This window comes from Micromys minutus (assembly GCF_963924665.1).
Source record: "Micromys minutus genome assembly, chromosome: 21".
NCBI lineage: Eukaryota > Metazoa > Chordata > Mammalia > Rodentia > Muridae > Micromys > Micromys minutus.
This window is the reverse complement of record NC_137956.1, coordinates 48,148,527-48,174,605: the sequence shown is the minus strand read 5'-3', so window position 1 is coordinate 48,174,605 and position 26,079 is coordinate 48,148,527. Positions and strand designations below refer to the sequence as shown.

The 26,079-nt window shown below is 44.8% G+C and overlaps 2 protein-coding genes and 1 pseudogene across 4 annotated transcripts in view; 2 read left to right on the top strand and 1 right to left on the bottom strand.

The window, feature by feature from the left end:
• The window catches only part of OXSR1 (oxidative stress responsive kinase 1), a 72,005-nt gene extending 57,787 nt beyond the window's left edge, over positions 1–14,218 (top strand). For both annotated transcript variants that reach the window (XM_080934362.1, XM_080934361.1), the window contains 6 exons: positions 2,543–2,689; positions 3,750–3,814; positions 5,094–5,146; positions 9,951–10,019; positions 10,928–10,992; positions 11,491–14,218. In XM_080934362.1, the coding sequence (XP_080790488.1) occupies positions 2,543–2,689; positions 3,750–3,814; positions 5,094–5,146; positions 9,951–10,019; positions 10,928–10,992; positions 11,491–11,565 (474 nt within the window). In that variant the 3' untranslated portion in view covers positions 11,566–14,218. The remainder of the gene's footprint in view (positions 1–2,542; positions 2,690–3,749; positions 3,815–5,093; positions 5,147–9,950; positions 10,020–10,927; positions 10,993–11,490) is intronic.
• On the bottom strand, positions 5,460–5,935 carry LOC308434153 (large ribosomal subunit protein uL23-like; annotated as a pseudogene). The gene has a single exon. The product of its transcript is annotated as a large ribosomal subunit protein uL23-like (transcript).
• A 6,156-nt stretch (positions 14,219–20,374) lies between the features above and the next one.
• Positions 20,375–24,362, top strand: LOC308434428 (solute carrier family 22 member 13-like; the record flags this gene model as incomplete). Its single annotated transcript, XM_080934698.1, has 10 exons — positions 20,375–20,752; positions 21,567–21,670; positions 21,903–22,057; positions 22,272–22,440; positions 22,615–22,735; positions 22,821–22,915; positions 23,125–23,339; positions 23,478–23,586; positions 23,851–24,066; positions 24,257–24,362. 10 exons carry the CDS (start codon positions 20,375–20,377, stop codon positions 24,360–24,362), a joined length of 1,668 nt encoding a protein of 555 aa, XP_080790824.1.
• Between the last annotated feature and the right edge of the window lie 1,717 nt (positions 24,363–26,079).

The following is a 26,079-nucleotide window of genomic DNA, read 5'->3' as shown; positions in this document are numbered from 1 at the left end:
TTCTTCCTCCTTAGGCCTAGGGTTATAGGCTCGCACCACATGCCTGGTTTTATGCAATGCTGGGACTCAAACCAAGGACTTTGTGCATATGAGGTGTAATACAGCCTTATCCCTTCATGTTTTATTTCTTTGTCTTGTAGACACTTTGGCCTTTAAGGTAGATAATCATTTGTGCATACAGTGTGGAAGCTGACCTTTTGAAATTCTATTAGTAATTACATGAACTTATTCAGAACTAATCTTTAACTTCTTTTTTTTTTTTTTCTGTCAAAACCTAACACAAGCACAAACTTTTACTGTGGTATTAATTAACACACAAGTTCCACTAGCTTTTATTCTTGGTCTCCTTGTTTTGTTTTTTAATTCTAAATTTAATCAAAATGTTTATGTATGTGCATGCATCGGGCACACGGGTGTGGGTGTTCGCAGAGGTGAGAGGACTCATCAGAACCTCTGGGCCTGCAGGTTCAGGCAATTGTCATCTGCTGGATACAGGGCTGAGAGTTGAACTTATTGCAAGAGCAGTAAGTCCCCTTAACCACCGAGTGAGTCATTTCTCCAGCTGGTCTCCTTGGATTTTACTTACACAATGTCTGTCTGTCTATTATTTTCTATCAAAATATTGCCCATTGACCTTTCTCTTTTAGTAGTAAAATATTTTCACTTACATTGATATTTTTCCTAGTAGCTAATTTTAAATATGCTTAGCTTACTTTTATAATCAAGATCTGGTTTTCCTCCAGATTGCCTAATTAAACTGTATTAAAAATCTGAAGCATACAGTGTCTAGTGTCTGTGTTAGTTACAACACTTCCCATTCTCCTCTACCCTCAGACATCTCACTATCAACTCTGTTAGCTTTGTCCTCCTCACCTTCTTTAATATGACTGTATAATAGTAAGTAAATATCCAGTAGTAGGGCTCCTCAGACAGCCTCAGTGCTCTTTGCCCCTTGTCTTGTCTTCTTCTCCCCAGTTTGAGTCTCTCCCTGTGTTCACCTCCTCCTCCCATTACCTGGTTCCTGCTGTTCCTCTTCTATTCACCCCAGCTGTGGTCCTTTCTTGGTTTCTGTGGTTTCTTGGTTTATCCATTTACCTGGGAAGCTCATGGTTTTATTTTTCTTTGTGAATGAGTATTGCACTGTTGTGTAATGCACCACATTGTCTTTGTCCACTCATTTGCTGAAGGGCATTTGAAGTTGTTCCAGTTACTGGCTATAGTGAACAGAGCATCTGTGAGCATTGTGGAGTAGGAGACCAGGTCCTTTGTGTGGCGTATCCTTGGAGAGGCCTAGCTGAGCCCTATGTTAGATTTATTTCTGCTTTTCTTAGCAGTCATTTCCCCCAAACCTCACCAGCACTTTTTGTCGGTTGTTTTTGTTGATCTCGGTGATTCTGATTGGTGTGACGAAATGTCAAAGTTGTTTCAGTTTGCTTTTTTTTTTTGGTTGCCTAGGATGGCGCATACATCTTGAGGTGTTTTAGGTCATTTTTATTCTTTCTGTTTAGAATTTTGTTTAGATTCTAGAACACTTTTGAATTGGATCATTTCTTTCCTTGATTCTTTTGTCTTTTGAGTTCTTTGTATATCGTGGTTGTTAATTGTCTGTCAGATAGACAAGACGGCTGGCAATGTTTCTCTCCATTCTGTGGATCTTTCCATTTGTTTGAATGTCTCCTTAGCTCTACAGAAACTGTAGTTTTATGAGGACTCAGTTATCAGTCATTCACCTTCATTCCTGGGTAAATGGAGTCCTGTTCACAAAGTCCTTTCCTACACAGAAGTTTTAGTATTTCAGGTTTCATATTGAGGACTCGATCAAATTTTTGTGCTGGGTTATAGATAGGCTATAATTTCATTCTTCTGCATGTGACAGTAAGGTTTCCCAATTGTTGAAGATTCCGTTTTTTCTTCCATGTCTCTGTTATCTTAGATCACAGTTTTAGGGGCCAGAATTGACAGGTATGGTGGTCCCTCATTGGCCTCCTGTGAGGCTCTGACTGCAGCATGACCCACAGACAGGCGGTGGGTGGAGCGTCTGGAGAGGAGCTGCCGAGAGAGATTCCGAGCTGTCTGTTAGAACAAAGCACAAATCTGCTTTCTCTTTCCAGAGGCCAGGCAGTGACAACTCACCCACCTCTCACCAGGTTCATCTTTCACAGGTGATACCTCAGATGGTTGCTAGACAGGTGTGATGGCACAGGGTGTGCTCCACTCTTGGAGCTGAATGGAGATTTTTGAGGGATACTAGCCTCGACTGCCTAGCAAGTTCCAGTGCAGCCTATTTAATAAAACAACAAAACATTCTCTTCTAAAAAAAACAAAAAAAACAAAAAAACCCCAAACCAAAAAGATTTTAGATGAAATACTGAATAGAATGCAGCACAGACAAGTGCAGCGGAGCAGGAATGACTCGGAACTAAGACAGCCAGTGTGAGCCCTGTGGATGGCACCTGGCACAAAAGTTTGATCGCTTGTCCCATGAGCCACTGAGATAGTGCAGAGTTCTCCTACCCAACAGCCCTGCATGTGTTTACCGCAGCTCTTCTCGGCAGCTGATTCCATGGGGACTTTGCTTCAAGTTCCAGAACAGATTTCTTCGCATCTACCTCAGCCAGCTGGCCAGATGCCCACACAGCCAGCTCACGTCTCTCTCCTGCCCCCTGCAGAGCCAGCAAAACCAGCACAGGTAAGTGGGAATGTTTTCCTGGCCTGCTGCCCCGTGGGCACATGAGAAAACAGTAGTGCACGTTGATACTTCGGTTTGGAACAAGTGAGGAATTCTGTCTTGATAGTGTCACTGGTGTAAATAAAGAGCTGTATAAGGATCACACGGGTTCATAAACAAAATACGTCAGCTATGAAAACATACCAAGTACAAAAAACCTGGGAGCATAGTGCCAGTTCTTCAGTAGATCCTTGCGAAGTCGAAGGAAGCTGGGTACAGTTAGAGGAGTTTCCTTTGAGCCTGAAGAGTCAGCCATCTGTTTCTTCTCTGATCATTTACATTCATTAACGCTGCTGCTTTGGGCTCTCTTTTGTCAAATTATTCTGTGTAGAGAATTGACTTTGTTAAGCTAGGTAATACTTATGCACACACAGTTGTCATTGTAGTGTGGTAACAATGGGTAATAACGGCTTCTGCGAGTGTCTGTGTGCTGAGTAACTGTGGCTCCGTCTGGTACTCTGTATCATGTGATAGTATGCCATTTGGCTGAGGAAGACTTTCAGTGTCAGCTCATTTATTAATTATTAGAAATGCTAGGTGAGAAGAAATGGCAGTTCTGATGTTTCCTTTTGTTCTTTAATATATCTTCATCTTATGTTCTGTCTCTGGAGACCACTGCTGAGTATGTCCCACTTAGTCACACGGCTGACTTTCTTCATCTGTCACATGGGAGATATATAGGTGTCTTAGAAAACTGACCGAAAGATTGGAATTATTTTATGGACAAATAGGATGCATGTCCTGCAGGAAGCAAAGCTTTATAAAAGACCTGGAACCTTGGGTTGAATGGAGTCCCGGGAGACAGCTACTTTAGACCTGTCTTTGGGAGTCAGCTTTCTGATTCTGTCTGACTTAGCTGATAGCTATCTCTTTTTGTTCCTTTGGAGGTAGCCCCACCCACCACAGGGGCTGTAAGGACTTGGGTCTGGGGAGGATGGAAACTGCTGCCAAGTGTCTTTCTTAGGTGGCTGTTGTCCTTGTTTCATGTTCCTGACAGGGACTTTATATCAATGTGTTTCAGGCTCAGTCTTCAAGAGAACGGTCCCAGGAGCTCAAGATCCCTATCAGTCTAGTGTTAAGATTAAGGTAAGTGAGCATTTGCTGTTTCTGAGTCCTCACAGTTGGGCCTTACAGCGTGCTGCTGCATAGCATTGTATGTGCTTCATCCTGTTCATCTTAAGTCCCATTTAAAAACTATCTTGGGGGCTGAAGAGATGGTTCAGTGGTTAAGAAAACTGGATGCTCTTTCAGAGCACCCACATAAGAGCTATCTGTAACTCCAGTCCCACGGATTTTTGACACCTTTTTCTGGGCTCTGAGGACACCAGGCATGTGCCTAGTGTGTAGACTACTCTCACCTAAAGCTTCTCCCTCTCAAGCCTCCTTCACCAGTCTCTTCTGTTCTCTGCACCGTTGTGGAATTTGAAGGAATAATGTGCACTTTGTTCTGAGTGTGTCGTAGTGGACAAGCGGGTGTGGGAACACGAGTGACAGTGTCCTCCAGCATCCAATCCTCCTTTTGTGCACACAGCCTTTCCTAGTTCTATATGATTATATGTTCCCCTTCACTTTCTGTTGCCAAAACAGAATACCAAAATTGGAGTAATAGAGTAATAATAGAGATTTAGGCAGGTGTGGTAGCTCACACCTATAACCCCAGCACTTGGGGGGCTGAGCCAGGAGAATTCCTGAAAGCCTGAGCCAACCCAGGCTATAGAGTAAGCTCTTGTTGTAACAACAACAGATAACCATAGCAGGATCCAGACATTTGATTTCTTACAGTATAAGCCAGAAGTCTAGAGTAGTACCTAGTGGGTCTGAATGTACCTTCATGTTGCTTTACGTTGTGAACAAAAAGACAAGAGTGCACGAGGAAGCAAGAAGAGGCACAGTTAACCTGTGTCAGACCTGCTCACTGCATTAACCTCTCACTACTGCACCAAGGACCAGCTTTCCCATGCAGGCAGCTTATAGGTCTCATTCAGATCGTAGTATTATCTTAGTGGGATTAAGGGTGGGAATGGACATGAGCATCCTCAAATTAGAGATTCTTGTGTTCATCAGTAGGGGGTAATAAATTCAAAGCCATATAAGATAATTTGATGGTAATGCTAAAAGTGTTAGTTCAGAGTCCTATAGAATGAACACATCAGGACAAAGTATATAATCTGTGAGAATAGAATAATCTTTCTGTATATACATATATATTCACATAAATACCCATACATCATATATATGCATACATACATGCACATATATGTAGGCATGTTGCAAACACATAGACACACACACATGTATACATATATATTGGCAGACTGTAAACATAAATTCAGAAATTCTTATTTTCCTTATTCTGTTTTAATAGGAATTCCAAAAAAGAACTAAATGATATTCGATTTGAATTTACTCCTGGGAGAGGTGAGTATTACAAAATATGGCTGAAAACAGTGGATACGAATTTGCTTCTTAGGTAGGTATGAAGTTTCTGTCATTTAGATAGGTTTGCTTTTAAAGGATGGTGAAACATCCTGGCTTAGGTTTTGGGAAATATGCATGAAGAACTGCAATGGATTTACTGGTGCTTTCCTTTGGAGATCTGATTGTAATGAGCATCTATAGTAATGATCAGTAGATGCCACTATCAGGCATGGGGTTCCCTAAACGTTATCCCATTCAGTTTTTTGTTAGTTTGTTTTTTTTTTTAATGGGGAAGAAAAGTGTCTATTTAGAATTAGCCACCCGGTTTCAGTTTTATCCCAATCTTGTTGCCAACATCTAGAGCATCATAGTCAGGAGCCAAGCAAACACACATCTTCTTCTCTCCATTGGGCCTTATCAGGGTATTGACTTTGGCCACATCAATGTCATAGAGTTTCTTCACGGCCTGTTTGATCTGGTCCTTGTTGGCCTTGACATCCACAGTGATCACAAGCGTGTTGTTGTCCTCTGTCTTCTTCATGGCTGACAGTGGTCAGTGGGGATTTGATGATAGCACAGTGGTCCAGCTTGTTTCTCCTGGTGCACTCTTTCGAGGATATTTTGGCTGCCTCCGGAGCCACAGGGTCTTGGGTCTCCAGAAAGTGGGTGATGTTTGATTTTCTTCTTTTTCTGGCTGTGGACGCCTTTTAGCACTGCCTGCTTAGCTTTCAAGGCTTTTGCTTTGGCTTTGGGAGGTACAAGAGGCTCCTTCTTCACTTTTGGCACCATCTTGGCAAAAAAAGGCTCCATTCAGTTCTTAAGACAGCTGTCTAAGGAACAGTGACTCCCATTTGACAGCGGATATGCTCCAGGCTAGAGGAACACAGAATAACCTGTTCGTAATCTAGAAGGAGGCGCTGGAGTCAAGTCCTTCCAGAGGCCAGAGTCCTCACTCTTATCCTTGCACATGCTTCTCTCTGATAAGCATGAGAGAGACAGCGTCCCTGGCTTCTTTTCCTCACTTGGAAGCTGAACCTTGTCACAGTACTCCTTTCTTTCTTTCTTTCTTTCTTTCCTTCTTTCTTTCTTTCTTTCTTTCTTTCTTTCTTTCTTTCTTTCTTTCTTTCTTTCTTATTTATTTATTTTAGTTATTTGAGTACACTGTAGCTGTCTTCAGACACACCAGAAGAGGGCATCAGATCCCATTACAGATGGTTGTGAGCTACCACGTGGTTGCTGGGAATTGAACTCAGGACTTTTGAAAGATTAGTCAGTGCTCTTAACCCCTGAGCCATCTCTCTAGCCCCACAATACTGTTTCTAATTGTGAATTTCAACCTGGAACAAGGCTTTTTTTTTTCTCTTGCCTTTGCTAACTCATGGTTGAGGAATGGCCAGCAAATGTCTGTTGCTAGGTACCAGTTAATTTCCTGCCTGCAGATATACAGAGGGTATGTGTTTTACTTTTTAGGTATGTTTTTAGGAGTTTTAATTGCTAGTCAACCCTATGAATGTGTGCATACCATCTGTCTTAGTTAGGGTTTTACTGCTGTTTACAGACACCATGACCAAGGCAACTCTTATAGGACAACATTTAATTGGGGCTGGCTTACAGGTTAAGAGATTTAGTCCATTATCATCAAAGCGGGAGCATGGCAGTATCCAGGCAGGCATGGTGCAGGAGGAGCTGAGAATTCAACTAAATCTGAATGCTGCTAGAAGACTAACTCCCACATGGTTAAAAGGAGGGTCTTGTTGCCCACCCCCACAGTACATAATTTCTCCAACAAGGCCATGCCTTATAATGGTGTTCACTCCCTGGGCCAGGCATATTCAAACCACCACATTCCACTCTCTGGCCCCCATAGGCTTGCTAAAACTTATTAGTATATGGGAGCTATACCTAGCCATACCATAATAAAAAATACATTCAGTCCAACTTCCAAGGTCCCCATAGTTGATACCAGTCTCAACAATGTTAAAAGTCCAGAGTTCAAAGTAACTTCTGAGAGTCATCCAGTGACTTAACTGTAATCCCTAAAGCAAGACAGGAAACCACCTGGGCAAACTTCAAATTCTGCATCTCTGTATCTGATGTCAAAAGTAGTCATCAGATTTCCAATTCCTTTTTATCTTTGTTGACTGCAACAAACTGGACCAGTTCCACTCCCTCAGCAGATAGCCCATAGCAACTTCAGTGTTACAGCTTCTTGTTCTATTGTCCGGGATCCACACATGGTCTTTTGGGCTCCTCTGAAGGGCTGGCATCACTTCTCCAGCTCTGCCCTCTGTAGGCTCTGGTTGACTCCACTCTGCTGCTGCAGCTGTTTTTGGTGATCATCCCATGGTACTGGCATCTCCAATACGCTGGGGGCTTCACTGCAATTAGGCTTCACCAGTTCCCTCTCATAGGCTCTCTCCATGGTGCCAAGGCTCAGCTTCTTTGCATGATCCCTCCAGTCCTGGACTGTCAACTGCACCTGAGGCTGCACCTTCACCAGTGTCCTTCCCTGGCCTCTCACAGTGCCAAAATTAAGCTGTTCTCCATGACCCGTTCATACCTTCAACACCAGTACCACCTGGAAGACTCTTACACATTACCAAGTACAGCTGCAACTTTTAAGCACAACCTTGGCTCTCTCTGGAACACAGCCTCTTTGTGTTCTCAGAAAACAGTTGCCAGATTTCACCTCAGTGATGCTGGTCTCTTCTTAATCACCACTAACTTCTTACCTCCAGCTAACCAGCATCAATTGTCCCAGTAGTCCCTTCTATTTTTTATTACTTTAAAGAAAGAGCCACATGGCCAAAGCTGTTGAATTCTGCTGCTTGCTGGAGCTGGAACACGGCCCCCTTGGTCTGTTATATTATCACCAGCTTTCTGTTCTCTAAGTTCTTCACTGCCTAGGTAAGCATGGCTGTCCTGGAACTTGATGTGTAGATTGACCTTAAACCCAGAGATATGCATGGCCTTGTCTCCTGAATGCTGAGATCAAAGGTGTGCACCACTACACCTGGACTTAAACTTTTCTCAACTTGGAACTTGCTCTGTACGAGGCTGGCCTTGAACTCGGAGATCTGTCTGCCTCTGTCTCCTGGGGTGAAAGATGTGAGCCACTGTGCTTTAGACCTGAGCGTAGCTGGACGGGTTCGTGACCCAAAGTCTCCACTTGCTCCATTTCACCTCCTGGTGCTCCATTTTTCACTGAACCATACATTTTATATTTGTTCCTTTCCTATCTTGTTCCTTTTCATTAAAATGCTCTTCACAGGACTAAACCAGAGAACAAAGTGCTAGTCTTTTTTGAGACTTCCTTTGTCAATGCAATTAACATAAATATTTTTACCTTAGACTCAGGCAGACTCTTCAGACAAGGGCAAAAAGCAGCCACATTTTTCACCAAAATACTACAAAAAAAAAAAAAGTCTCTAGGCTACATACTGAAATCCTTGTCCACTGAAACCTCTTGGGCAGGGCTGCCCAGTTGAAATAACTCTCAGCAACAAAGTCTTCCATATTCCTAGTAGGATAGCCCATTAAGCCTCATTTAAAGCAGCTTTCAAATCCAAAGTCCCCAACTCTACATTTTTCCAGTGGTCAAACTATCACACCAACACCCCACTCTTTGTACCTGTCTTAGGGTTTTACTGCTGTGAACAGACACCACGACCAAGGCAACTCTTGTAAGGACAACATTTAACTGGAGCTGGCTTACAGTTTCAGAGGTTCAGTCCATTATCATCAAGGTGGGAACATGGCAGCATCTAGGCAGGCATGGTGCAGGAGGAGCTGAGCATTCTACATCTTTATCTGAAGGCTGCTAGGAGATGATTGGCTCCTATAAAGTTAGGAGGAGGGTCTCATTGCCTATCCCCACCTTGAGACAGTTTCTTCAACAAGACCACAGCTACTCCAACAAGGCTACACCTCCTAATAGTACCACTTCTTATGTTCAAGCAAATTTAAACTACTGCACCACCTTTGTTCCTTCTAGACACTCCAGTACCCAATAAGTTAAAGACGAACTTGGTTGGTTTGTTTGTTTATTTGAGGCAGGTCTCACTGTGTAGTGTTAGCTGGCCTTAAATCCATAGAGATCTGCCTCCCTCTGCCTCCAGGGTGCTGAAATTAAAGATGAAATTAGATTGAGATTGCTTGCTTCGATTATTCGGTTTCTGTTCTATCATTGCTTACATTGTATCATCTCGGATGAGTAGGTAAGAAAATAAACTGCTACCATAATGATAATAATTTTAGTAGACTTTTATGATTCTCAGGAAATACTATTAAGTATTTTCTCAAGTTTTGAATTTGAGATATTCACTTCAATTCACTGAAATGAATTCTAAGCTCAGAGAACTCGAGTTCAGAGTTATTCCTAATCTTTGTAGAACATAGTATGAGCAGGACAGAGACTGAGTCCTAGAAAAACCAAAGTAAAAACTGGCTGCAGTTGCTAATACTTATGGGAAGTGTCAGGCGTGCCAACACTTTGCTTTGAAACACTAACAAGTGGATTGTCTCCATGTGTAGGCACTCTTCTGATGTATGTACTAGTGATCCCTGCACTACATAGCTCAGCGAGTCGTCTTCTGCTTTGACCCGTGTAATCCATATACATCCTGCTCCCTAACCAGATCTAGGAGAAGGCTTCATAGGAGAGTCAAGGACAACCCTCATCTGCCTTCTGGATTCTGCAGACTGAGTTAGCTTGGCTGAGGAGTGTTCTCACCTGTGCTAACCGTGAGCCTTACAGTGATATGTGTACACAAGAAATACAGCACTGTGTTCTTTGTCCTTCCAGATACAGCAGAGGGGGTTTCTCAGGAGCTCATTTCTGCTGGCCTGGTCGATGGAAGGGATTTAGTGATAGGTAAGCATTTTCTTTTCTACTCCTAGCCCTAATGTCATGCTGTATATGTGGTACCTAGAAATCCAGGTTCCAGTGAACAGGACTGACGCTTCTTCAAGAAGTCTTGGCTTCATTAAAATTATAGTATCAAGAACAGTTGGTGAGCAAGCCAGCAAAATCCTGTCCTGCCTCAGACCCTGTTGGTGGTAAATTTCTCTGGGACAGTAGGTGAAATGACAGGAAAGGCAGTGAAATGATGGCTCTGCCATCTCTGGCATGCGGCTTGAGTGACCTGTGTCAAACACGCAAATACGCAGGATAGAGACTGAGCCCTAGGAAACCAAAGTGATGATAGGAAGAGGTGGGCACCCCAACACTTTGCTTTGAAATAAACTAGTGGATAGTCTAGGCCTTGTGTGCCTTGTATAGTCTGTGGCTTTTTTCATTGTTTTCTGGGGGACAGAGTCTTGCTCTGTAGTTTAGGCAGGCCTGGAACTTACTATCCTTCTCCTGCCTCAGTTCTCCAACCCCCACCCCATCGCCAAAACTTTACAGGTGTGTATCTTAGCCTTTGGCTTGTAGTAAGTCATTCAAAAATGATCCTTCTTTATAGAATGGTAGAACAGAAACAGATCAGTTGTACGTGGTTGCCTCCTATTCACAGGCTTTTTAGTGCTTTAACATGAGACATACCTTTTACTCAACTGTCTCTGTTGGGTAATCAGGACATTTTAAAGAGTTAATTTAACAGTGACTCGGGTTTTACTTATTCAGTTTGGAGATCAGTGATGGCTTTGATTTGGAAAATGACTGGTCCCCTTTCCCACTTTGATTGTCCATCAAAGATTCTTAAATCGTTTTAAGGTTTTAAAATATTGTTGAAAATGTATTTATGTAGCTGCTCATTAATTTTCTTTGTATGATTACAGTGGCAGCTAATTTGCAGAAAATTGTGGAAGAACCTCAGTCAAATCGATCTGTCACTTTCAAACTGGTATTCACCCCTCTTACTCCTCTGCAGTCCAGCCTTCCATTCCCTAAATACCAAGACTATAGAACATGCTGAGTCAGCGGGGCGGTGGTGGCACAAGCCTTTAATTCCAGCATTTGGGAAGCAGAGGCAGGTGGTTGAGTTTGAGGCCAGCCTGGTCTCCACAGTGAGTTCCAGGACAGCTGAGGCTACACAGAGAAAAACCCTGTCTTGAAAACCTAGAAAGACTGCTGAGTTGCATTCATCCACTCTTCCCAAGATCCTGGCTGCCTCTCAAGCTGAGTAGCCTCACTTCTCTCCCTCCCAGAAGCCTACAACCCAGGCCTCTAACCCTTCCCAAGGATATTAGAAAGCTATTCGACATAGTTACATAGCCCCATCGTTTCTAGAAGAAACACAGGGACCTTTCACCTTTCTTTCTGTGGCCCCTTATCAGTTTTTATTGCTACCTGAAATTTTATGTATAAATTGCCACACCTTGTCATTTTGTTTGGTTCTTAGGCATCTGGTGTTGAAGGCTCGGATATTCCTGATGATGGCAAACTGATAGGATTTGCCCAGCTCAGCATCAGCTAAACCAAGTCCTGGAAGTCAGCCTAGGAGATGCCACACATGCACATGTCTGTTGCTTCTGTTGGCCTGAACTTACAACTGCCAAAGAACCCAGCAACGAACCTCCCAGCTTGGAGCTTTAGTTTTTTTGTTTTTCTTGCTGCCACCCTCCCCACCCCCCCACTTTTCCTACAAGGAAAGAAGAGTTGGATCACTAGTGGCCAGCATCCTCTCAGAGAATTTCATTGGTAGACACGCTGCTCATGTCCCCTGTCCCTCCATCTGAGAAGCAGAAGCAGCCAGTGTGCCTCAAGGCCCAGGATGGAAGTCTCTCAACTCATTCTTGCCTTACTACAGTGATGACCCCAGTGGATAGAGCAGCTGCACTGGGCAGCCTCATCTTGCCTGCTCTCCCACACCTGCTGGGACATGAGCATCTTGGGATATCTCTTTAACACTCAAGTAGCAATTAAAAGTTGATTGTTCAGCTGGAGCCCAGAGAATTTAATTACTTTTTTTTTCCTTTGTACCTGATGTGAATTCTAGCAACTTTTGTTAGAAAAAAGCACAGCCTCGAATGGAGGCAGCCTAAACTCTTGTCTGTCTCCTTCATGGTGTCTCTTACGTGTTTTGCTGAGCTGTTCTCAGGCACCCCCTTCACTGCTCCCTCCAGAAAGGGTTGCTAGCCTTAACCTCAGCTGCTGCGAAACATCTGGTCGTAGTCAGACTTCAGCCATCTGCTCCTTGAGAGTGCAACTTCGGATTGTTTGTGCAGAAAACATCAAGCAATGGCTTATAAATCTTACCTTGCCAGAGGTAGTTTTTGAACAAGAAAAAGAACTCATGTCTTTGGGAAAGTATTTTCAATATTTAAAAAAGTTAGACTGAAGAAAAACTGATCTTTGATCCTCCTGTGAAGATGGATTTGCCTGGCCTCTAAGTCATTTGGAAATGGTGTACACAGCCGAGATTTTTACAGCAATAAAGGAGACTCACACCAGGCTACAGGCCTGCCTTCTGCTCCTCTCTTGTACTGACTCCGTGGAGGGGGGTCTTCATTTGCTAAACTGACCCAAGATGGAACATGAAACCACATGTGCCGTGACCTTTAGGTTCATGAGTAGACAGTGTTAATTTGATTTTCTACAGAAATTATGTAACTTATTCTTTAGATTTAAAAAGAGAACTCAATGCAACATGGGAATAATCAGTGAGGTTGATTTTTCTTTTTTCCTTCTGTTAAATAGCATTTGTCTAATTGCTAATAAGTCTGCCAAGTTACCAAATTTTATATAAGAATAGAATTGTTAATCTGGCCTTAAAGAGACACACAAAGATGGGCTGTGAGCCCCTAGAAAGGGAGTAGTTAGTTGCCTTTTATAGGATTCCTTGCACCTGCCATTGTTGGGTTGATGAACAAGATTAGGTACCCAGTATGTTCCCACCCTTACCCCAACCCACCCAGTTCTGAGGATCAAACCATAGGATTGCTCCTAGGAGCAGTTCTATTGACTTTTCTCTTGGAACACATCTGAAAGCTTTCCCCATCTCTAACCTGTGCCACCTCATGTGTCATTCATGCTGAGCCTGTAGTTTCAGTCGTGGACTTTCATACTGCTGAGTGCAAAGGCAAGTTGGGAAAGGGGTTGGGAGAGGAAGAGAAGATGGATTTGAGAAGGGAGTTGGAAGAATAGAGTCCAAGGTCCCAGCAGGTTGGTAAAAGGAGGAACCTGCCGAGCTAGGAGGGAGAAAAAGATTGACCAGATAATTGGAAAACCATTTTTTCTTTCTTCTTTACCCCACTTGTTAGAGGTAGGGTTATGAGGAAGCAAAGACGAGGAGGTGGGATTGAGGTATGGGAAGCAGGCAATGTTACCTTTGGCAGAAGACTTGTGGCTTGCTGTAGAATCCAGTTTGGTTTTAGCAGCTTGACTTAATTCACTTAAGGGCTCAGGAAGTCACTGTTCTGCCTTTTGACTTGGGGGTGGTCCAGCGCCAGGCTGGAAGGAAGAAGCAGCAGCCCATCTCCTGTTCAGGTTCTCTAGACCTTCATTACCTTTGCCTTGCTGTGGAGGACACATGTGACAGTAAAAGTGGCCCAGGGCTCTTTTTTCCGTTCATTGTTTGCTTTTTTGGCAACCAGGAGGTCTGCACGAAGACCCAGGACATTGTTACTTCTCCGTGATGTGTGGTGACTTCCTTCTGCTGACTTATGCAGTGACGGTGAGAGAGTCAGTCAGTGGAAACTGCCGAGGTGGGACAGCTTGGAACCCAGGGAGCCGGAGGAATGCTTTGGGGTTACTCTGTCACTAAGTCCTCAAGATACCCTTGTCCCCGGAGTAGGGACTAATTATAGCACGATAGTGTGTGCCATATAGCCAGGATACCGTGTGAGATCGTCTTTCTAATGATTAAAGGAGTCATTCGGGGTGTTCTTGTTTATTGTGTTTTCCCTTCTGTTTCCAACCAAATCCTAGAGCCAGCTGAGACTGATAAGTCACCCGAAGGCTAGAGCAAGGATGTGCCAGCAGTGTCAATTCCTCCTTAGGACATTTGCTGGATGGCGAACGATGTAAAATACTACCTTCTCCCTCTTCTCTTGACTTGTATTTTACTGCATGTGGTTTTTTTTTTTTTTTTTTTCATTTTTAATCAATAAAGAGTAAATTGTCCTTAATGATGTATGAATGCTTCTTTTTTTAATGGTGGTTGGGAAGAGTTCTGGGTAGGACATAACATCACTCCCTTTAGTTTTCACGTGACTAGAGTGAAGCCAAGGTGCACATAGACAGTAAGACAAGCAACTGACACCCACATTTTTAGTAGAATAGCTTAAAACTGTTATGCTCCAATTGGGGAAACACATGCTCCAAATGGGAAGAAGGAAGACTCCCCAAGGAAACTGGACATGACAGGCAGCAAACCATCCCTATTATGTCTTGATTTTTTTTTTTTCCTGAATCTTTGATTCTGCTTATGGTTTTAGACAGGGGAGCATACCAGACTGTAGCTATTGGAATTCCTGTCGGGAAAGTGTGGAGCAGTGCTGAGCTTCCCCACGGGGTTCGGTACTGAAATGGTATGGCTTTGTGGAAGATTCTAAGCTCCTTAGCATCTTGTTGACTGCCTGCTCTGATAAACCTTCTGATCATAATCTTTCCTAACAGAAGTAGCCAACACGTGTGGTAGGACTGCACAGAGTAGGACTGCACAGAGCCATGGAGCTTGACGAGAGGACTGTATAGCTTGGGGCTGATGAAAGACTACTTTCAAGATCTGCAAATTAAAGAAATGAGCTGTGAGTGTGCGCACAGAATAGGGCCAGCTACTCAAATGTGGCCATGCCATGTGCAAGGGTTAGGTCAGGGCAAGAGTAAAGTGGACCTTTGTTTACCTGTTCTAACAGATTGGAGTGTCCCAAGTTAGCTCCTTACGTTTACTTCCTCCTTTGGGTCAGGTCATCTATTCCGTGTTTGTTTATAAGTAGACTTCAATTTTTAGGACAGTAGGGTAGTTTCCCAGCAAAGTCAAGTAGAGTGTGTTCCCTACACATGCACAGCCGTTTCCTGGCTCCAACAGGTGGTATATTTTTGATGTAGTTAATAAACAACATCTGTGCCCCTAAAAACACTCTGTTCTGCCTGGCCTGTTCGTGTCTTTCCACACTGACCTTGGCAACCAAAGTTTGTGTTGGTTGTGGACTGCTTTTATTTTCACGTCACTAACTTGGGGGTTGAGCCTAAGACCTCCTGCTGGACAGGCACTCTTCCGATGAACATCCCTACATGATCCTTTGGTCCTTGTGCAGTTAGGACCAGTTACACAGTGTGTAGTCCGTTCAGATTGGCTTCTTTTAGTAATAAAGTTCTTTCATACCTTTACACAAGAGCTGGAGAATTCTTTTGTTTTGTTTTGTTTTTAGCACTGAATTCCATTACCATTCACCCACTAAAGGACATCTTTTGCACTTCCAAGATTGAACAGTTAAGAACAAAGCTTCTGAAATCTTTGTGCAGGGTTTTGTGTGGACATGTGGCTTCAACTCACTTGACAAATGCCAATGAACATAATTGCTGGGTTTTAAGGTAAGGGGATGTTTAGTTTTGTAAGTAAATTGTTAAGCCATTATTTAAAATAGCAGTACTGTTTACATTCTTGCTCTATACCCCTGGTCACTTGTGACGATGTCAGTATTTTGAATGTAGCTGTTCCGTTAGGTGTGTAGTAGTTTCCTATCTTAATTTACAGTTTTCTAATGATTATGCTATGGAAGATCCTCGTGTATGTCAACTTGCCTTCTTTGTGTTCCAGAGACATGGCTATTCAGACTTCTTTCTTTGAAGTAAGCTCAGACTTAGAAAAATACTTGCAATTAACACCAAAGATTTACCTATAACCGATTTGTGGCTTCTCTGAATGTAAATCTCTCTCTTAACTATACATACCTGTCAAAGTCAGGACATTAGCCCTGATCGGGCACTGCTGACTGATGTATACATGGAGAACGGGTCCGTCATTGTGCCTTTTCTGGATCTGGCCACTGTCCAGTCTTTAGCAATACTATTTCCCTGATCTCTGGCCTGGCTCAACACTGTCATCCAGCAATGGGAGTTACTTTGCAGACTATCTCAGTGTGAGACCATTTTTATGTAGATAGTTGAAAAGCCTTTATGCACTTTTAATCAGTTGCATTCCTTCCTGAGAATTAAGAGTTACGGATAGCTGAGGATGATAGCACATGCCTATAACCCTAGCCCTCTGGCTTCAGTGAGGCAGGGGAATTGAGGTCTCACGGCTACCCTGAAGACATGCTGAGATTTTCCCTTTAAACAAACAGTTTTTTGTTTGTTTTTTGGTAACAATCTTTTCTAGTCTATGGCTTAAAAATCTCATCCTCTTTAACAGTGTCTTTCATAGAGTACAAGTATTTTAAGTTTTAATGAAGGCCACCTTAGCAATTATTTTATAAGTTGCTACTGATACTTACTCAAAAAGCCATTCAGATGTCCAGAATGATCCAAGTTTGATCCAGTATCATCCTTTGGAATGTAACATTTTGTATTTTACATTTAGTTTTACAGACCAATTTAAGTTTTTATACATTGTTACCTTTTTCTGGATGCATTGCTTGCCCGCATCATTAGGTAGGGTTGTCAGCACTTCTGGTCTAGGTGCTGCCCGGTTCATGAATGTTTTCTCATTTAAATAAACCCTGCCAAGTTTAATCTTTCCAAAGCTTTAGAAAACCAAGGACAACCTCACTGTCACCTTGACACATGATCTGTCTCTATAGATGGGACTGCTGGTGATCTTCCTGACACTCTAGGGAGAATATATTTATTCCATGTAAAAGTGGCCTGGTGGTTACAAAACATTCGTTACCTTCCTGGGTTTTACAGAAATGGGAAAACAAACTAGAACGTATGTATTCTCTGTCTCTGTCTCTGTGTGTGTGTGTGAGAGAGAGAGAGAGAAATCACACATGCACACAAGTGCATGAGTGTGAACACGTGTTTCCACAAATACCACAGCATGTCAAGAGGACAGTGTTGCAGGGGCAGTTCTCCTGCCTTTCTGAGGGTTCTGGGGATTGAACTCAGGTTGACAGGCTTGCTTGGTAAGTGTATTTTTACCTGCTGAGTTTTTATTTTTTGAGATAGTATTTTTGTTAGGATTTCTATTGCTGTACCAAAACACCATGACCAAAAAGCAAGTTGGGAAGGAAAGGGTTTACTGGCTGTATACTTCCAGTTTGTAGTTCATCACTGGATGAATTCAGGACAGGAATTGTATCAGGGCTGGAACCTGGAGGCAGGAACTGATGCAGAGGCCTTGGAAGAGAGCTGCTTACTGGCTTGCTTTCTTATAGAACCCAGGACCACCAGCCCAGGGATGGCTCCACCCACAGTGGGCTGGGCCTCCTCCATTGCTCACTAGTTGAGACAAAGCCTTATAGCTAGATCTCATGGAGCCATTTCCTCAAGGAAATGTTTTGCCAACTTGACAAAACCAGGCAATACAGATGCTAAAGTCTCATTCTGTAGCCTAGGCTGGCCTGGAGCTCACTGTTTATTCTAGGTTGAACTCCAGCTCTCAGTGATCCTACCCTACCCTCCTAAAGATGCTGTTAGTTGAGGTATAAGACACCATACTTGCCTTGTTCTACCCTTTTGTATCATTCTCCATAAGAAGTAAGAGAATCTTTAGAGACCAACTCGCCCTTCTCAGGTAGGTGAGTGAGTGAGAAAGAGATTTGGGATGAATTGGTGACGCAGCACAAGTTTCATAAGAATTATACAACTAGAGGTAATTGTAGAGGGGGACTTTGTCCTGTGTTGTTATTGATTGCTTTGGGAGATTGGGATACACCCAGAGAGCCTGTATTTGTTTTTAATCTAGTAAAACAAGTTTCTAGATTACTAGAAATTTACTGGATTACTGGAAAACCAATTTCTTCCTTGATGAGAACTGGGAGTACAACACACACACACACACACACACACACACACACAGAGAGAGAGAGAGAGAGAGAGACAGAGAGAGACAGAGAGAGACAGAGAGAGAGAGAGAGACAGAGAGAGAGAGAGAGACCTTTCTTGAAATCACTCTATGTTCTTGATTTGTCTGTGGTAGTAAAAAGAAATGGTTTGTCTTTTTGTGTCTCCTGGCCTGCATGCCACTCTGGGATTACCTAGTATTACATATTACCAGAAAAAAATGAGATCAGCTTAAAAATATAAAGGTTATAGGCAAGAAATGGCTACTGGCAGGATTAGTGGAGGCAGTTTGTCTGAAGATTCCGTGTACGTGTGTCCCTCCTTTTTTCCCAGTTTCCCTAACACATCTCCTTCCCAACATCACGTCTTTGTCTTCTTATCACGATGTTTGTTCATTGATTGTAAAAGATACATTTTATGTGTATGGATGTTTTGCCTGCATGTGTGTATCATGTGTATCATGAACATGCCTGGTGCCCGGGGAGACTGAGGGCATCAGATACTCTGAAACTGGAGTTACAGAGAGTTCTGAGCTGTCATGTTGGTGTTGGGACCAAATCCAGGTCCTCTGCAAGAATAAGAAGTGCTCTTAACCACTGAGCCATCTTTCCAGCCATTGTTTAGACCAAAGTGAATAAGCCACCGAATACAGTTAATGAGCCCATTTGTGCATGGATAGGGGTTCACCTAGAGAAGCATGGCCAACCTACCAATGGCCACTCCTTCAAAAGGATGTCTCTTTCTGAGCAGCAAACGTGAGCTTCATCAGCACCTCAGCTTAGGGTAGAGGAGGAGCAGCACACCAGAGCTCCTTTCTCAAGGTTGTTACTTAGCAAATATTGATCAGCTTTTATTGTCCGTTCTTCCCTATGCCCCCAGGACTCTGGTAAACGTTCTTCTACTCTGACCTCCTGTGAGATAAAGATTTTACGTATTCTCATAAGGTATTTTGTCTTTCTATGCTTGGCTGTACTCAGTTACTAAAATCTGCCGTTTAAAGTATATGGTCACAAAAGAGCAAAGTTCTATTGGGTTTTTTTTTTTTTTTGTTTGTTTTGTTTTTATGGTGGATAATAAATATTCTGTTGTATGTGTGCCACATTTTCTTTATGGACACTTTGGCTGTTTCCGTGTCTTAAATATTGAGATTTTTAGCTGGCTCAACCTTACACAGGCCATGTGGGAATAGGTCCAGCTCTGGGGGCTGATGTGTGCAGCAGCCCTGTCATGGGCAGAGATCCGTGTTCCTCAGCACTCCACTCCAAACTTGGAACCACACTTACACCGGCCTGCCATCTCTGCAGTGGTCAGGGGCCTTGTTAGAGGTAGAGAGGTCTCCTCTGGCTGAGCGTGCACATACACTCACTTAAGTCTCAACAGTTTGAACACTTAATAATTCTGTGAGTTAACTACCCTCTGCAACAAGAACCTTCTTTGACAGAGATTGAGAACATCACAAATGAGGAATAGAAACCATGAGCGTGGAGAAGGCTGTTTAACAAAACAACACTCATCAATTCCTTTTTTAAAAAGATTTTATTTATTTTATGTACATAAGTACACTGTCGCTGTCTTCAGACACACCAGAAGAGGGCATCAGATCTCATTACAGATGGTTGTGAGCCACCATGCAGTTGCTGGGAATTGAACTCAGGATCTCTGGAAGAGCAGTCAGTTCCCTTAACCACTGAGCCATCTCTCCAGCCCTACACTCACCAGTTCTTAACAAGGATATGAGTTCTGATCATGTTTACAGTCGCAAGTGTATTTCCCCTTCTGTGGAACAGGTCTCGGGCCCGTGTGAGAGCACTTGGTTAGACGTAGGACAGTCCTGCCACACTTCCCCCAGTAGGCACGTTGTTGTGTTCCATTGTATACAATGTGAGGTTGAATGCTTGGTGAAACTACTGATGATGGGCTTTGCTGTGCACCTGTCCTGTCCCCCACATCTCCTGAAGATGCTCATGGCCTTCAAATGCTGCAGACGCTCTCAGAATCTGACGTTCTTAGTGATGGGAAAGCATTACAGGTGACTGAATTAAGTTGGGAAGCGATGAAGAAGACAGTTTCATCTTTTGAAGACTTTGGCCTAGAAAGGTGTTCTTGTGATACCTGTGTTTGTCACAGTCAATAAAACATTCTTACATGGGTATGGTTCTGGGGTTTCTATTGTTGTTGTTGGTTTTTCGATATTCTTTTTTTGTCAGACTAGGAAGGTAAGGTATAAACTGACAGGTGTAACTGCTCAAGGCTAGGTTAAACATTAATGCAGCTGTCACCGAAGCCCAGAGCAGCAGCCTGCATGCTGTCCCTACACTAAGGAGTGACAAGCAGACATGGCTCAGTTTGCACAGGTCATGTCTGCAGTGGGCGACTTTGGTCCCTTTCAGCTGCGGCTGACCATCCTGATGGGCATCCCCAATTTCCTGTCGGCATTCTTCGTGTTTAGCCAGGTCTTCATGACCCTTGATGAGTCGCACCACTGTTCAGTGTCCTGGGTTAAGAACCACACTCTCAACCTAAGTGCCGCTGAGCAGCTGGCTGTGAGCATACCCAAGGACACAGCAGGCAGACCCGAGTCCTGCCTCATGTTCCGGCCACCTCCTGACAGTGCCAGCCTGGAAGACATCCTGAGCCACCGCTTCAATGAGACACAGGCCTGCGACTCAGGCTGGGACTATCCTGAGAACAGGCCTCAGTCCCTAAAGAATGAGGTAGGACGGCCTGCTGTCTTTGTGCCCACCTGTGTGGCCTGTCGGTCCCTCTGTCTGACCTTGTGCCTTTGATAGTCTGTCTCTTGTGTTTGGACCTGTCTTCTCCTTTATCAGCCATCCTGGTCCACTCCCTGGTTGGGCATCACAGGTCAGGCGACATCTTTGTGTCGAGCCTTAAGTTGTGTGCTTTCTCTGTTTGCTCTGCTGCCTGAGTGGCTGCTGCTCTTTGGATGTTCTCTTGTCTGCATCTCTTGGCATATCCCTCTGCTTGCCTCTGTTCTTCTCCCTCCTCCCCATGCTCTCCCCTTTGTCCTTCTTATGAACTTTGCCCTATGCCTTCCCTTCTTGTTCTACTGTCTCCTTTCATGTGCATTTACCATGCTCTTTCTCTCTCTCTCTCTCTCTCTCTCTCTCTCATTATATACTGAAGCTGTCTTCAGACACACCAGAAGAGGGCATCATATTTCATTATAGATGATTGCGAACCATCATGTGGTTGCTCGGAATTGAACTCAGGACCTCTGGAAGAGCAGTCAGTGCTCTTAACCATTGAGCCATCTCTTCACCCCAACTTCCCATTTTTGTTCTGCTGATCATGTCCTGTTACTGCTTTTCAACTTCTTCCCAGGAGTGTGCCTCCATGCCTACGTCTAACTAGCAGTTGGAGGATGTCAGTCAGTCATGTTCCCTTTAAATTTTAAAAATTCTTTGGCAATGGATTGCCTGGGTACAGAATGTGCGAACCATGGGGTTTAGATGATAAAGCTGGCCGTGGCTGTTACATCCAGACTCATGTACCTTGTTTTCATTTAAGTTTGACCTGGTGTGTGAGCGGAAGAACCTGAAGAGGACCTCCCAGTCAGTGTTTATGGCTGGACTCCTCGTAGGGGCCCTGGTCTTTGGGCCTGTCTGTGACTGGTATGTGCTGCTGATCCAGCATGCTTTGGGGCTTCTGGTGCTGGCTCAGTTACCATCCCCCAGCCATATTAGTGGCCATCAGGATAAGTCCTATTGCCTCCCTTCAGATGGGACTCCCAGGGAAAACCCTAAGTCCCGACTGACAGCGGGCCAGAATAGGCTTGTCTGGGGCTCCCTTGATTCAGCCCTGGGAAGGCCTCTTCACTTTAAACCTGTTCCTCTGTTACCTCAGGATTGGCCGAAGAGCCAGCATTCTGGTACAAGTGCTTCTGTCAGGCATCACAGGTGTGGCCACAGCCTTTGTGCCCAGCTTTGAACTCTACATGGTTCTATGCTTTGTCTCAGCTATTGCTGTTGCTGGATATATGATGACCACTATGATTCTTGGTGAGTGTCTGAGCCCTGGATCCATCAGGACAGTTGAGAACCTGCTCTCTTGAGAGCCCCTTAAAAGCCCGTGGAAATAGTTGGTCATCACCACCTAAGGAGGCCATCGCAAGCTTTCTGTGCTGTGAATGAGGCACAGGGCTTGCCATGATACCATCTGGATATCAACAGACAGTGAGGAGATTCAGTCCAGACTCAGGCTTTGTTTTCACAGTTTCAGAATGGGTGGGACCATCCTGGAGAACACAAGCCATGGTCCTGTCCCAGAGCAACTTTGCCCTTGGGCTGATGGTGTTAGCAGGACTGGCTTATGGGGTCCGAAACTGGAGGCTCCTTCAGATAATAGGCACCACACCCATCTTCCTGCTTGTCTTCTATTTCTGGTAAGGAGACCCTTGCCAGTGACAGGCCACCCTTGCTGGGAACACTGTGGCAGGATGCAGGATTCAAAGAAGGGGGTCTGTGGGGAGCAGAGGTGGGAGGCTCAGTGTGCACTGGAATTCTGGGTGGCTGCAAGAGCTCAACACCCCAGCCTCATGGCCATGTGTGCTTGACAGGGTTCTGCCAGAATCTCCACGGTGGCTCCTCTTTCAAGGAAGGACAGAAGAGGCCAAACAGCTGGTCCAAAAGGCAGCCTTGGTGAACAAGCGACAACTTCCCCCGGATCTCCTGAACCAGGTACCTGTAAGCAGGTGAAGGCCCACCCAAACTCCAGTCAATCTCCATGCCTGCCTCCTGGTTCCTCATTCTGTCCTTCTTGTAGCTGGTCCCTGAGAAGACAGGCCCCTCAGGGAATGCCTTGGATCTTTTCAGACACCCTCACCTCAGAAAAGTGACTGTGATTCTCATAGTTGTCTGGTAAGTGCCCAAGGATCTGCTAGGACAGATCCAGAGGGTCACTTGTGTTCTGCTGTGTGTCACTGAGGGGTGGACAGAGGCTCTAACTGTGATGGTTTCTCCTCAGGTGGGCCCAGGTCTCCTGGTGGGAGCTCATAAAGCCAGGATGTTCCTTTGGGTGTGACTTGATGCACACCTGGCAGTGACAAGGATGCTTGGGTACTTTGTAGGTTTGTGGACAGTCTGGTGTACTATGGCCTTGGCCTCCAAGTGGGGGACTTTGGCCTGGATATCTACCTGACACAGCTAATATTTGGAGCAGTTGAAGTGCCTGCCCGCCTTTCCAGCATCCCCTTGATGGAGAAGCTGGGTCGCAAGTGGAGCCAGCTCTGTGCTCTGACTCTGGCTGGTGTCATGTGCATCATCATCATCTTCATCCCAGGAGGTACCAGGCTGTTTCCCACCCTCTTCCTTCCCCAGGGTGTGGGTACAGAGGGTGAGGCACTTGAGCAGACAGGAGGTGTGCAGGCTTAGGTGACGTGTGTCCTTTCCTCTGTGTGGCTGTCCTGCACTTTTCCTCCAGATCTTCCCACGGTGGTCACTGTGCTGGCTGTGGTGGGGAAGTTTGCCTCGTCTGCGGCCTTCACCATTTCCTATGTGTACACTACTGAGCTCTTCCCCACCATCGTCAGGTAAGAGCTGCTGCGGTGACTTTTGGTCCCTTGTCCTGGAGGTCTAATACCACCCAGTCCCTCTGCCCCTCTGCCCCCAGCCCACAGACAGCCAGTGAGCTGCCTATGGGGTCTAGGAGGTCTAGTGCCACTCACCAAGGTGTCCCTAGTGGACATAGGCAGGTGAAGCCAGAGGGGGCTGCGTGAGATCCAGGTGCTCACAGCTGTGGAGTGAGTGCAGCCTCCCTCCGTGGGCAGAGCCTCAGCTTGTGCTCCTTTCCCCAGGCAAACAGGCATGGGGTTGGTGAGCATCTTCTCCAGGGTTGGTGGCATCATCACCCCGCTTGTGATGCTGCTGGAACAGTACCACCGGGCGCTCCCCATGCTGATCTTTGGCAGCCTCCCCGTTGGAGCAGGCCTACTGTGTGCTCTGCTGCCTGAGACAAGGGGCCAGACCCTGAAGGACACCCTCCATGACCTGGAGCAGGGACACTCCCCACGGTGAGCACAGACTTAGGGTCTCTTTCTAGGCCCAGGCCGTTCTGTCTCATTTGTCCAATATCAGGTACTCATTGCTCACTGAGCAACACGTGCCCCTTTGGTGCCATAGATAGCTATAGGTCATTTTCCTGGGAGAGCTGAAAGGTTGTTAATCATTGGCAGCCACTGACTGCTTTTCTCCCATTTGCAGGTCCTCAGTGACAGAGTCTCCCGACAAAGAAATGGAGGCCAAAGGAAGCAGCTTTATCTCCCAAGTCAACAACAGCAGTGCTCCTTATTCTGAGTGTGGTTGTTAAGGACCACGGTGGATAACAGTCGGCCCTGCTTTGAAGGAGGGACAAGGCCAGCTTGTTGTTACTGGACAGGGCCAACCTCCTTGCTCACCTGTCTCTAACTTACTCCTTAGTACCATGTTTGAATTAGGATCCTGGGTGTGTCTTGTTTTTTTCTTGGTACATCTGTGGGTTTGTCATGGTAAATAAGATCACAGAGGAAGGAGTTAATCCACATGGGAGATCTCTCATCACAAGCTTGAACATGGGGAAGACCTGGTAACTGTCTCCTCCTTGCTCAGGCCTCCTAAACGTCCCAACAATTTTCACATTGCCGTGCCCAGGCCCAGCGTCCACAGTGCACACCCTTGGAGAACACTGTGAGACTACTTCCAGAGCACACGATTCTTTCAGCATCTCACCCTTTACACTTGGTCTGCTCCTCTGAGGAGTAAGCAGTACTGTCCCTGTTCGCTGGCCATCCAGTCAGGGGTATTTCATACTGTTCTCTTTTGAGATCATAGACAGACATGCTCTTTAGCTTTGTACGACTACCACCCAGAGTTTCATGCCGTATGTTCCTCTAATGAAAAGCAAATGTGCAAAAACGGGGACGTGAGTTTCAGGGCTGAAGCCATTGACTTCTCTTAGTGAGGTGATGAGGAGTTTGTGCTCCTTCCTTGGGTCCTTGGCAGTGATTGTCATTTCTAGGGAAAGACTTAGAGGGATCCATTGCTGACACAGTATTATTATACGGGTTCGCCTGTGGCTCTTGTTTCTGTTCTGCTGTATGAGCTGTATTCCCAGACCTGCCTTAGGAGTCTCTGTAGACATTTTCTCTTCCATTTCTTAGGGATTATATATGTCCAGAAGTGTCGGTATTCTGTGGTGCTTAATTTTCATTTTCAACGCTGGTGGGTTGGAGTCCCTACGGAAAACGTCTTTGGGTGGCATCTGTGGATGTGTTGTCAGAACTGAGGAGGGAAGGTCTTCCCTGAATGTGGGCAGTATCTGTCCTATTGGCTCAGGTCCTGACCTAAATCAACAGAACCGCGAAGGGAGCTGAGATCAGAGCTGTACTACTTCCTGCCTCCGTGACGGCACCGATTAAACTGTACCTCACACTGTAAAGCAGGTCAGTTCTTTCTTCAGGTGCTTCGATATGTTGTCACAACAGAGAGAAAAGTAACCTAGAGAATTGGTACAGAGGCTTCAGGCTCTCTGTGATAGATCCGACCATGCAATTCTGTAGGTAGGGCTCAGTGGGCCAGAATGCTCAGAGAAGTGCACGAAGTATCATTCAACTTAGGAGGTTTCAGAGGGGAACAAGGACTCTCCTGGGAACTGGGCTGGAAACCTTTGATCATATATTTTGGCAAAGAATTAGGCTGCATTCTATCCTGCAAGAAGTTGCGTGAAGGCACATTCAAAATAGTGAGGTTGTTTTGTTTTGTTTTTTTTCCTTTGTTTCCTTCAGAGAATTCAGATAGTACACTCTTCAGGCTGTAATAGGGCTGTAGCTTTTGTATTCAGATCTACAGTGTGAGAGAGCAGAAAGATAAGAAACACGCGAACCTTGTTGGGAATGCAGTGTGAGCAATTTGAAGTTGCAGATAAAGAAAGTGCAGACCAAGCACCATAATTAATTGCTAGATGCATTAGCGCCATCAAAAAGAAAACCTGTTTCTTCACTCAGATAGTAGAAAGGCTTCCCTTAAAGATAAGCCCCCTCCTATGAAAG